Consider the following 12,998-nt stretch of genomic DNA (forward strand, 5'->3'; position numbering starts at 1 on the left):
ACTGTATATAAACACGAATGTTTACATTGTTATTTTAGAGAACCCTTGGAACAGGCGTTGAGTGCCCGACACACACTGACCATGTAAAGGTCAATGTTTACGCACGAAAACCTCCTGCGCGATTGAAACTGATTAATTCACAACAATTCAATACATATTTTACAGCTACATGAATTGCTGTTAAACATATGAGCTGAAAACTGATTAATTTAACAGTAAATGTGTCACACACAGTCAATGGTGTATGATTTAATGGCGTGCAGTTGTCATAAACAAGGTTAATTAAAAGTGGCGGTCACTCGCTGGTACATTCTCTAATGTGTATAATATATGTCTAGTTCAACACACCACACACTCTTATGAGTGTCGGATAAGAAATGACTAAAGAGTCGGCGATAGTCTGTTTGGGCTTGCAAAACTAGCTATTCCAAAAAAAATACTGAAACATCCAAAAAACGATGTGCATCAATACTATTTTTTTACAAAGGTCAAGCAAATTTTAAGATTTGAACTATGCCAGTGTGCACTCTACACTCAGGTGTCTAGTAAAGATGAAACGGCCTATCTGATTGGTTAAACTATGTTGTTGTCCAAACTTAGTAAGTTGTTTCCACATCTAATTAAGTTGAGGTCTCAGCTTAGTAACTTGCGACCAGAAATTATTAAGGTGAAGGAACAACTTATTATGCTGAGACCTCAACTTAATAAGTTGTAGGAACAAGCTATGAGTTGTGGCCACAAGTTACTAAGTTAAGGCCTCAACATTTTTTATTATTTTGATCTCTTTTTGCGTTCATCAATGCTATAAAATGTACATCATTGAATTATTCTATCAGCAAAAGTTTATGTTTCGTCAATTTACCTTAAAAATACATGGTTATATTGATACTTGTATGTATTATTTAGCACGCAAAAAGCCGAAGTAACATTTTTTTGCAGCTTCGTCATTTTGACTTCAACCAATTGCGGTTCGTCATTACATCACATGATGTTTTTTAGCTGTTGCGATTGGTTAACTAATTCGTTATTTTGGGGATATATGCGCATTGATTTCCCGCTTTGCACAGTATCAAAATCGCGAAATACCAAAAAAATGTAGGTTCGGCATTTTAAATTGTTACCATTGACATGAAACAATTGCATCAGAGAATCCAAAACGAGTTGAATACAGTTAGACGAGTTATTATGCTAATTAAATGTATATGAACCAAGTGACAACGGGAGAGCTGCAAGGCGATGTTACGTACCAAATACCACACTTTTGGGCTTTGGAGTTTCCGAGATTTTTTTCTTCAAGTTATTCAATTTATACAAATATAAATAAAACGATTGCCCCGCAAACGGGAGCGTATCCATGAGCACATTGTTACCTCTATCAGGGTAACAAAAACAGTCGGCAAAGCGAATGTTCATTTACCCTTTACCCCTTAGAAACGCACTTTTATGCGTTTTAGTCCCTTCGAAAATCTAACTAAAATTTAAAATCTTCTTTACTAGAATCAAGTTTTAAAGGCTTCATTTCCAACCTTAAGATACTGATGGCCAGCAGACAGCATACAACCCGAAAAGACTATGAGTTACTCGCAGGCTATTCTGGTTTTATGCTGGTTGCAAAATACATTTTCACCCTGATTCTGATGGGGAAGGAGTTAAAACACGCCATGCATTTTCGTGAGGTAAGCGCGTCAGATGCGCAACAAGAACGTCACGAAGCCTCTAAACATAAATCGTCACAAATGCGGCGTTTACTTCTTTAACAGTTGTCAACGCAACGGTGTTATCAAGACACGGGTTGGGTTTGAATTTTCAGCAAACTCGTCGAATGCCTTTGTTACCAACGTGCTCGAGAGAAAGGGGGTGAGAGAGAGAGAGAGAGAAACAGACAGACAGACAGACAGACAGACAGACAGACAGACAGACAGACAGACAGACAGACAGACAGAGAGAGAGAGAGAGAGAGAGAGAGAGAGAGAGAGAGAGAGAGAGAGAGAGAGAGAGAGAGAGAGAGAGAGAGAGATAGAGAGAGAGAGAGAGAGAGACGAAAATTCAGATAGCAAAAATACGCTCTATCTCTCTCGCCTCTCATCTCTCTCCTAACTCCTCTCTGTCCTCTCCCTTCTCTCTCCCAACCCATCCGATACTGCCGACCATCCAGATAGATGCTCTAGCTCGTCCTCGCTCTCTTCGCTAGATACGCTCCTCTCCTCCTCCCTTCTCTCTCTCTCTTCTCTCTCTCTCTCTCTCTCTATCTCTCTCGCTCCTCTACCGACATCCATACATGACCAGACAGACAGACAGACAGACAGACAGACAGACAGACAGACAGACAGACAGACAGACAGGGAGAGAGGGGGAGAGCGAAAGAGAGAAAGAGTATTTTCGTCTCATACTTAACCAGAGGCGTATCCAGAAGTAGTTCAGGGGGTCCTGTTGTCGAAAAACATTTTAAATGGCACCTTGGAATGATGCAATTTCCTTCTATCTAATCAGCATTTTGTATGATAAAAGTGCATGGAAATCAAACAAGAACTTGAGTTGAGACATCAAGTGTGTCAGACACACAGGTGTAAATCAAATGTCTCTCAAACCACTAAAGTGGTGCGATACATAATCTTTATGACCAGATTTTTTTAACAGTGTTATATGGGTGGACCTCCTATTTAACCTTGTTGGATATCCTTCTAGGTCACCCTGTTGGATGGGTGTATATTTATCAAACTTGGTTGTAATCATATTATGTATACCTTGTCAAAAACTGTTAAATAAGGCAAAGTCATTGATAAACCTTTTTACAAATTATAAAATAACATTTTAAGCAACACTCTTTATTTCAAGTTCTATCAAATGTTATGTCATTTTGTAACAAAAACAATACAAGAAAATCTATGCACAGGTATGTTCTTACAAGCTATTCAACTAATGTTATGATATATGTACTTTCTCAGAAATGATCATTTAGATAATTCATATATATCTTAGAACTATCACTGGTAACAATCTACAACTCGGACATGATGTCAGGAAGATCTATCCGCCTAGGATGCTTCCGAGCAAACTCAGTGCAACATTGCAAATGTTAATGTCCATGTCTTTATGAATAGATAAAGTAATCGAAGATAATTAATGACTTCAAACTTTTCAATAAAATGTCTTTTCATAAATTAAAAAGTACAATTTGAACACAATCAATTTTTTTTGGAAAGTATCTGATAGCAGCAACAGACTCATTTTCAGTTGGTTCATTAGTTTTTTTTTGTTTCGTGTTCCAAATGGATTCAAGTGATGCCTGTTGGGGTTTCATTTTGACAATGATATAGTTTCATACTAGCAAAGTAATTCTTCATTTTCGAGTCCTTTTTAATTTCAATAACTATGGATGAACATCAAAGCAGTTAGCCCAATTTGTAAAAAAAAACACAACACAAACAAATTAATTGCCATTCATTAAGAGTGCTGTTGAATTTCACTGGCAAGAGCTCAAAGAATTATCACTCTCAAGAGCTAATACCAATAAAATTCATCAAAGAAACTTACCGAAAAATTAATGATGATTTTCGATTGCATTCGTCTAATCTCTTTAATTGCTACACATTGAAATATTGTTTTTCACAAGCCCCATGCGGCAGCCATTTGTAAACATTTACCTATAGCTAAATGTATCGATGAATTTCATTTTTTGAATATACCTTCTACAGCCAATCAAATAGCGCAGTTTATCACTTACAGTAAATGAGGCGTGCAGTTTCGCTGGCGAATGTTAAATCGTCTGTACACATGCAAGAGGGCTATATCACACAAATATACAGCTGTTTATGGCTCAATTAGGGGCATATGACAGGAAAAACACAAGTGGACATGTTTGAAACTTTAATGGGCTCATTTGTTAAAAACTCGTATCAAGCAAGCAAGCTGGGTGGGCTTTAGCCCCCCTAGCCCCCCCCCCCCCCCCCCCACACCTTAATACGTCTCTGTAATAACCCCAACAAGATATTACAAAACCTAAAATTCTTGTACTCTGTTTTTGTTTGTCAACATCTTCGTCGAAAAGAACCAAAATGTGCGTGTAAAAAGTTTTACATTCTCGTTAAAACTGCAAATCACATAACCATAAAAAGATGAAGAAAATCGCGTCAATTTCATAGCTTTACAACTACTTTGATGGAGCCAAACACAAATTTTTAAAATTATTTTCAGCAAAATGTAAAAAACTTTATTTAACCCTTTCTGTTGAACATTTTTTTCATTTAATTGCTTTAGGTATTTGTTATGGGCATACTTAATTTTAATTCATGGGCATTAGCATGTTACAGTAATCAGACGATTTAAATAAGAAATAAAAAGACAAAGGCATTATATATTTTTTATATTTGTATACATATATATATATGAACAATTTAGCACCGATCACAAGTAAATACAATATGGAAATGAAGTTCAATATATTTTTTAAATGAAAGGATCACAGGGTAAAGAACATAACAACACTCATTAGAACTTATCAAACAAACAGTTCATAGTCACTGCCTAGTCTAGCATGAGATATCAATATACCAGTGCATGTCTATTTGGTTTGTGTGCTGGTATCAATATAATGGTATACTTATGTTTGGTTTGAGTGTTGGTACTGATTTACCAGTACATGCCTGTTTGGTTTGTGTGCTGGTATTGATATACTACTACATGTCTGTTTGGTTCGTGTGCTGGTATGACTAGTTACATTTCAAGAACTGAATTTTGCTTCTTGAATCTGACTGTGACATTGCTACTTACAGAACATAGTCGCTGATATGTACAAACAGTAGACAAAGAACAGTTTTAACCTGGAGAGATTCGAATTACTAAACATTACACTTCAAGAGGGCAAAACATATTATGTAACTGGTTAATACAACAAAAATAAATACACACATTTCTAATATACCTATGGATGATATCACTTAAACATTGTTGTACTTTTATTTTGGTATTGAATAAAGAAGACTTCCATATCTAACTGAGAGAAATTTGTTTTTGTATTAAACGATTTCAACAACAAAACAGACGATATAATGACGTCATGTAAATATTTGCGTAGTTCAGTATAAGGTTACATTTATAATCACACTAATACATAATGAGTAGCATTTGTGACTTCTGTTGTTGTTTTTCATTGCCAGAAGATAATAGTATATAATAAATGGAATATTTAATGACTGTAGTGTTCCTACTGTTTGTTCTAAACTCGTGTGATAAAACCCATCGGAACACCACAGTTATGTACCTGCAATATTCCCTACGCATAATTCAAATCAAGTATTCAATATAAAGTCTTATAACACATATATTACATATAAATCACAATGGCCAAAAAAAACAAGACAATATAATTCAATTGTTCCAAAATACATTGTTTGATAATAAATGTTAATATTAAATTTAATTTTTTTAAATAAAAATTTGATCAACTATAACAAGATATATTATTTAAGAAGTAACTTACATCGCCATTCAAACATGGTCAATCAACAACCACAGAAAATAGCTTTAAAATTTGTATAAATGTAGGTCATTCAAATATCAACAAGTATAGAAAAAGACAAATACGAGTCGCTGTCACTTTAATGTGACAAACTGAGTCAAGATCAAAGATTTAAATGTCAGTTTTTTTTTACAGCAAAACTATTTTTCGCATTAACACACTAAAGCAAAATCAACTAAAGCATGAAAATATTATAGAAATCAAAAGAAATAAAAATTTGTAAGGCTTAAAAAAATTGATAAGAAATATAAGTCTTCACATAGATCCCACCCACACCGTATGCAGCTCCAAGCATGTAAATTATTACTGCGGCATTTTGTTGAGAAGGTTTGACAGGGTGGTTGACTGTAACTGCTGCAAGTTGTTGAGAAGGTTGGACAGGGTGGTTTACTGTTACTGCTGCATGTTGTTGAGAAGGTTGGGCAGGGTGGTAGTGTCACTGCTGCATGTTGTTGAGAAGGTTGGACAGTGTGGTAGAGTGTCACTGCTTCATGTTGTTGAGAAAGTTGGACAGGGTGGTTGACTGTCACTGCTGCATGTTGTTGAGAAGGTTTGGCAGGGTGGTAGCTGTATGCAGAAAGCCCTTGCGCTGTTTCTGTTTTCTCTGCTCAGTCATCTGCTCCTTGAGCTCATTGAGCTGCTGTGAGAGCATCGTGACCAGCTGTGTGGTGGAGACAAGTTGAGTCTGCAGCGTCCGTATCTCATTCTGCTCCCCGTCATTCTCCTCTGCTGCCAGTGACATCGCACGCATACGAGGGAACCAGTCAAGCAGTTTGCCCTGAAGTAGGGAAACAGAGCTTAGGTATAGAGAACTAGTCTCATTGTAAAGGAATAGCTATATGAGCTGTGTTACGCATTCTGGGAAAACTTAGCTTAATGCATATGTCAAGTGTCTGCAGAGGAACACTTTCTGCCTTTTTTTCATTTAAATTTAGTTTCTTCTAAACGAAAATCCAGTTGAGGCAAAAAGTTTTGTCTATGATTATCTTGTGAAGACTGCACAAGCTAATCTTGGACAACAATTCACGCACATGCATTTTGCCCAGTTTCACCAGAAGGCCACACATATAGTTCCGAACAAGGTAAACTTCTTAATTTTGAAGCTAATCTTAAATACATGTATTTTCTTAATTCCATCATTTCCATATTTGCCTTACTTTTGTTTGGAAGTCAACATAAGAAAGATACACACAACACATGAAATAGCAAATAAAAGCTTCAATAACTCCTGTGGTCTTACCATGACCATTTCTGACAAATCTCTATTTATAGATAGCATATAAAAGCTTCAATAACTCCCCTGTGGTCTTACCTTGACCATCTCTGACACATCTCTATTAATAGACAGCAAATAAAAGCTTTAATAACTCCCCTGTGGTCTTACTTGATTATCTCTGACACATCTCTATTAATAGACAGCATATAAAAGCTTCAATAACTCCCCTGTGGTCTTACCTTGACCATCTCTGACAAATCTCTATTTATAGATAACAAATAAAAGCTTCAATAACTCCCCTGTGGTCTTACTTGATTATCTCTGACACATCTCTATTAATAGACAGCAAATAAAAGCTTCAATAACTCCCCTGTGGTCTTACCTTGACCATCTCTGACAAATCTCTATTTATAGATAACAAATAAAAGCTTCAATAACTCCCCTGTGGTCTTACTTGATTATCTCTGACACATCTCTATTAATAGACAGCATATAAAAGCTTCAATAACTCCCCTGTGGTCTTACCTTGACCATCTCTGACAAATCTCTATTTATAGATAACAAACAAAAGCTTCAATAACTCCCCTGTGGTCTTACTTGATTATCTCTGACACATCTCTATTAATAGACAGCAAATAAAAGCTTCAATAACTCCCCTGTGGTCTTACTTGATTTTCTCTGACATCTCTATTAATAGACAGCAAATAAAAGCTTCAATAACTCCCCTGTGGTCTTACCTTGACCATCTCTGACACATAGCTTTCAGGTCCAGTGAACTCGGTAGATTTCTTCACTTTCACCAGCACTATGAAGTTGAGATAGTGCCACATGTTGTGTTCATACCTCACGTGATCCTCAAAGGACACAGACTTATTGTCAAAGGCACTACGAGACAAGCCTGAAATAAATGTTAAACAAATAATTTTAGCCATGGTCTGTGAAAAGGGGGTTTTCATGCATGTGCGTAAAGTGTCTCCCCCCCTGGGTATTAAGTTGCGCTGTACTCACAGGCTAATAAAAAATATATAAGTGTTTCAATATATCAACATCTATAGATTGCTTACCACATATCAAGCATGTTTTGCCAATATCAATATCTATAGATTGCTAACCACAAATGAAACATGTGTTTCAATATCAAATCAACATCTACTATAGATTGCTTATCACAGATGAAGCATGTTTTGCCAATATCAACATCTATGAAGTGCTTAACATAAATGAAGCATCTGTTTCAATTTCAAAAAGCTATAGTGCTTAACACAAATGAAGCACGTGTTTTAATATCAACATTAATAGAAAGCATACCACATATGAAGCATGTTTTGCCAATATCAAAATCTATAGAGTGCTTGACACAAATTATCAATGTGTTTCAATTTCAACATATATAGAGTGCTTCAAACAAATGAAGAATGTGTTTCAATATCATTATCTATAGATTGCTTACCACAGATTAAGCATGTTTTGCCCATATGAACATATTTAGATTGCTAAACCATAAATGAAGCATGTTTCGCCAATATGAACATCTACAGAGTGCGTACCACAAATGAAGCATGTTTTGCTAGTATGAACCCCTATAGAGTGCTTACCACAGATGAAGCATGTTTTGCTAGTATGAACCCCTATAGAGTGCGTACCACAAATGAAGCATGTTTTGCTAGTATGAACCCCTATAGAGTGCTTACCACAAATGAAGCATGTTTTGCTAGTATGAACCCCTACAGAGTGCGTACCACAAATGAAGCATGTTTTGCTAGTATGAACCCCGATAGAGTGCTTACCACAAATGAAGCATGTTTTGCTAGTATGAACCCCTACAGAGTGCGTACCACAAATGAAGCATGTTTTGCAAGTATGAACCCCTACAGAGTTCGTACCACAAATGAAGCATGTTTTGCTAGTATGAACCCCTATAGAGTGCTTACCACAAATGAAGCATGTTTTGCTAGTATGAACCCCTACAGAGTGCGTACCACAAATGAAGCATGTATTGCTAGTATGAACCCCTATAGAGTGCTTACCACAAATAAAGCATGTTTTGCTAGTATGAACCCCTACAGAGTGCATACCACAAATGAAGCATGTTTTGCTAGTATGAACCCCTATAGAGTGCTTACCACAGATGAAGCATGTGTTGCGCAGAATTTCATCCTTGGTCTGTTTCTCGCTCCTGAGGTCGGCAAAGGTGTCGATGATGACACCAAAGATCAGGTTAAGGATGATGATGATAATGAGGAAGAAGAAGAGAAGATCGTACACAACCCGGGCCACATACAGGGGCTCCTGAAACACCAGGAATGTCAGGACGTGAGCATATACTTTACATTACACTAAAGTTGTACAAATATCAATAAGATGGATTTTCACACAGAATTTTGCTACTAAGATCTTGATTTACAGGTAATCTTCACATCTTTTATCTTAAAAAGATAAACAATTTAACATTTCATGGTAGTTTGGGAAAATTAAAATGTTGTTTTTTTTCCCACATATTGTGTCAATTTTTATCAAACCAAATATCTGCCCCTGGGGCAAAGATGCCAAAACTTCCCACTTCTGTTTATGTAAAAAAGTTGCTCATCTTGGACCTTGTGTGACCTTGACTTATGAGCCAATAAGACGGCCAATACACTCCACATTCAGTCTCCAATTGATTGTCTTTTCGGTTAAGTTATTATTTACCTTTTAACTCTAGGCGTGACGTTAATATAACCTTTAAGGTAGGGACACAGGTGTTACACGTACCTATGTCATCTCCTCAAGTTGGTCATTAGAGGTTAGTTTTTTTAAACATCATGACAAATAACACAGTTATTGTCTGGCTAAGCTGTCTAACCAACTTTAACCTTTGAACTCTAAGTTTGACCTTGACCTTTGAGGTAGACGTGTGTTTTACTCGCAATGCCTTCTTATGGTTTGCATTTGTGCAGAGGTATTTTAAATCTATCAATATATGGCAAAGTTATGATATCTAAGTGACCTTGACCTTTGTGGTAGAAAGACAAAAGTTACATGCCACATCATCTTATAAGGCTGTACAGAAGAGCAAAATTATCTTAACAAGAGATGTGTTTGTCAGAAACACAATGCCTCATATTGCGCCGCTTTGAAGCCATAAATTTGACCTTTGACCTTGAAGGATGACCTTGACCTTTCACCACTCAAAATGTGCTGCTCCATGAGATACACATGCATGCCAAATATCAAGTAGCTATCTTCAATATTCAAAAAGTTATGACCAAACTTTAATGAAGGTTAAAGTTTTAGGTAAGAAAAAAACAATGCTATTTGACCTTTGACCTTGAAGGATGACCTTGACCTTTATTTTTCACCACTCAAAATGTGAAACTCCATGAGATACACATGCATGCCAAATATGAAGTTGCTATCTTCAATATTGCAAAATTTATAAAAGTTTAACCAAGGTCAAAGTTTTGTGACACACACACATACACTGACTGACTGACTGACTGACTGACTGACTGACTGACTGACTGACTGACTGACTGACTGACTGACTGACTGACTGACTGACTGACTGACTGACTGACTGACTGACTGACTGACAGACAGACAGACAGGACTAGACTAGACAGACAGACAGACAGACAGACAGACAGACAGACAGACAGACAGACAGACAGACAGACAGACAGACAGACAGACAGACAGACAGACAGACAGACAGACAGACAGACAGACAGACAGACAGACAGACAGACAGACAGACAGACAGACAGACAGACAGACAGACAGACAGACAGACAGACAGACAGACAGACAGACAGACAGACAGACAGACAGACAGACAGACAGACAGACAGACAGACAGACAGACAGACAGACAGACAGACAGACAGACAGACAGACAGACAGACAGACAGACAGACAGACAGACAGACAGACAGACAGACAGACAGACAGACAGACAGACAGACAGACAGACAGACAGACAGACAGACAGACAGACAGACAGACAGACAGACAGACAGACAGACAGACAGACAGACAGACAGACAGACAGACAGACAGACAGACAGACAGACAGACAGACAGACAGACAGACAGACAGACAGACAGACAGACAGACAGACAGACAGACAGACAGACAGACAGACAGACAGACAGACAGACAGACAGACAGACAGACAGACAGACAGACAGACAGACAGACAGACAGACAGACAGACAGACAGACCAGACAGACAGACAGGACAGGACAGACAGACAGACAGACAGACAGACAGACAGACAGACAGACAGACAGACAGGACAGACAACAGACAGACAGACAGACAGACAGACAGACAGACAGGCCAAAAACAATATACCCCCGATCTTTCGATCCGGGGGCATAAAACGCCTCAATATATGACAAAGTTATGGCTGAGAAAGGAATTTTGGGACAGATATTGAATACTGACTGGTACAGAAGGATGAACAGACAGTTTGACTGCTATTTGCCACTTTCTTCGATGCTGGCCATAAAATGTCTACAATATATACCCCAGCACTGGGTTTCCTCAGTATGTCTCCGATGCCCCCTCCATTACGGAGACCATGATTGAGAGTGGTGAGTATACACATGACCAGGGAGTCACAGGCTCTCTGCCTGTCTGGTTCTGCCTCGTCATCTGAAGGAACACAATTCATTAGTAAAACACAATTACTATATAACCAAAGTAATCAGCAATTAATACATACAGCTACAAAAGCCCTGCATTGTGTTTTTTTTAACAATGTGACTCTATTAGTATCTCATCATATGGATACAATGACCTTAAAAATGTATCAAACTTTTTAATTAACAAACAAATTACTCCAAAAGAACACAGTTAAACTAACACCAAAGCCTGCCACAACACTCTTACTACATTTGCTAAATATAATCTAAATTTTAAATACTATGCCAATATTTTCACATTTACTTAACAAGTAAGTTAATGAAGACAAACACCTGTAGGTGGCTTGTAGTTGTTGACTGCAGTCTCTGAGCAATTCTCAGCACCAGCAGAGCATGTCTCAGTCTCAACTACGCATACAAAGACACTGTCAAAGACTAATGACAAAATAGTGGAACATTTATTTCAAAGTACATTACATTATAACTCATAACTTTGCATTTTATACTGGTGAAACTTCGAAAGAATCCATACGTATTGCGCAAACTGGGCTGAATGCAGGTGTGTAAAGTGCTGTCCCAGATTAGCCTGTGCAGTCTGCACCATGTGTGTAAAGTGCTGTCCCAGATTAGCCTGTGCAGTCTGCACCAGCTTATCTGGGAAAATAATTTCTCGCTCTAACCCTTTAAGTGCTGGAACCGTATTTTGAAGGCCTTTGCAAACAGTTTGGATCCAGATAAGACGCCACAGGACATGGCGCTCATCAGGATCCAAACTGTTTGCTATTCTGATATAGTATTCTTTGAAAAAAAATCGAAGAAAATGCTAATTTTAGAAATACAGCAGACAACATTTTAGCAGACGACAAATTTCCCAGCATGCAAAGTGTTAATGCAATTGTTTGTTGAAAAAATACTTTCTAGATAAAAATCCAGTTTATGCTGAAAGTGTCGTTACTGAGTAGCCTGTGCCAGCTGAACAGGCTTATCTGGGAAGACACTTTACAAACATATATTAAGCCGAGTTTCCCAAAACGAGCCAACAATGATATAAAAGTCTCAGATGGATTCTATGCTATCATATGGTCTGTGATATGCTGTTATATGGTCAGTCCTATTCTGTAATATGGATTGGTCTTTGCTGTGATATGGGGTGTCCTATGATATGATATGGTCTATGCTTTGCTAAGATTTGGCCAGTCCTACCATTAGCCTGCGCAGAGATGGCAGACAGTGGCTCCACTTCGAGGAGGAAGTCGTTCTGGAAGAAGATGTAGCCGAGGATGGAGAAGAGATAGATGAGGATGACAGCGAGGAAGGCGGTGAGCAGGATGGAGCGGTGGTTCCGCGTCACTGACTTCATCACGTTGATCAGGGTCTCCTCTCTGTAGATGACATCCAACATCTGCAACCACAGCAGTGTACATCCAAACAAATTTCACTGCAACTCCAATATAAATTGATTAAGATACCAAGCCAAGAAACCATGTTACTAAACCTTTAACACTTAGATACGTATTTTTACGCATTTGTAATCCCTTAGAAAGTTACATCTAATTAAAGACCTTTCTTACTTGATTCAAACTTTAAAGGCTTCATTTCCAACCATTACATACTGATGAGCAGCAAACAGCATA

The 12,998-nt window shown here is 37.7% G+C and overlaps 1 protein-coding gene across 1 annotated transcript in view; it reads right to left on the reverse strand.

Annotated features, from left to right (window-relative positions):
• Nucleotides 1-4,346: 4,346 nt before the first annotated feature.
• The window catches only part of LOC127861130 (inositol 1,4,5-trisphosphate receptor type 1-like), a 169,175-nt gene continuing 160,523 nt past the window's right edge, over nucleotides 4,347-12,998 (reverse strand). The window contains 6 exon segments of the mRNA XM_052399507.1: nucleotides 4,347-6,296; nucleotides 7,472-7,632; nucleotides 8,858-9,023; nucleotides 11,247-11,374; nucleotides 11,698-11,772; nucleotides 12,568-12,766. Of these exon segments, the coding sequence (XP_052255467.1) occupies nucleotides 6,045-6,296; nucleotides 7,472-7,632; nucleotides 8,858-9,023; nucleotides 11,247-11,374; nucleotides 11,698-11,772; nucleotides 12,568-12,766 (981 nt within the window). The 3' untranslated portion in view covers nucleotides 4,347-6,044.

Source organism: Dreissena polymorpha, chromosome 1 (assembly GCF_020536995.1).
Source record: "Dreissena polymorpha isolate Duluth1 chromosome 1, UMN_Dpol_1.0, whole genome shotgun sequence".
Taxonomy (NCBI): domain Eukaryota; kingdom Metazoa; phylum Mollusca; class Bivalvia; order Myida; family Dreissenidae; genus Dreissena; species Dreissena polymorpha.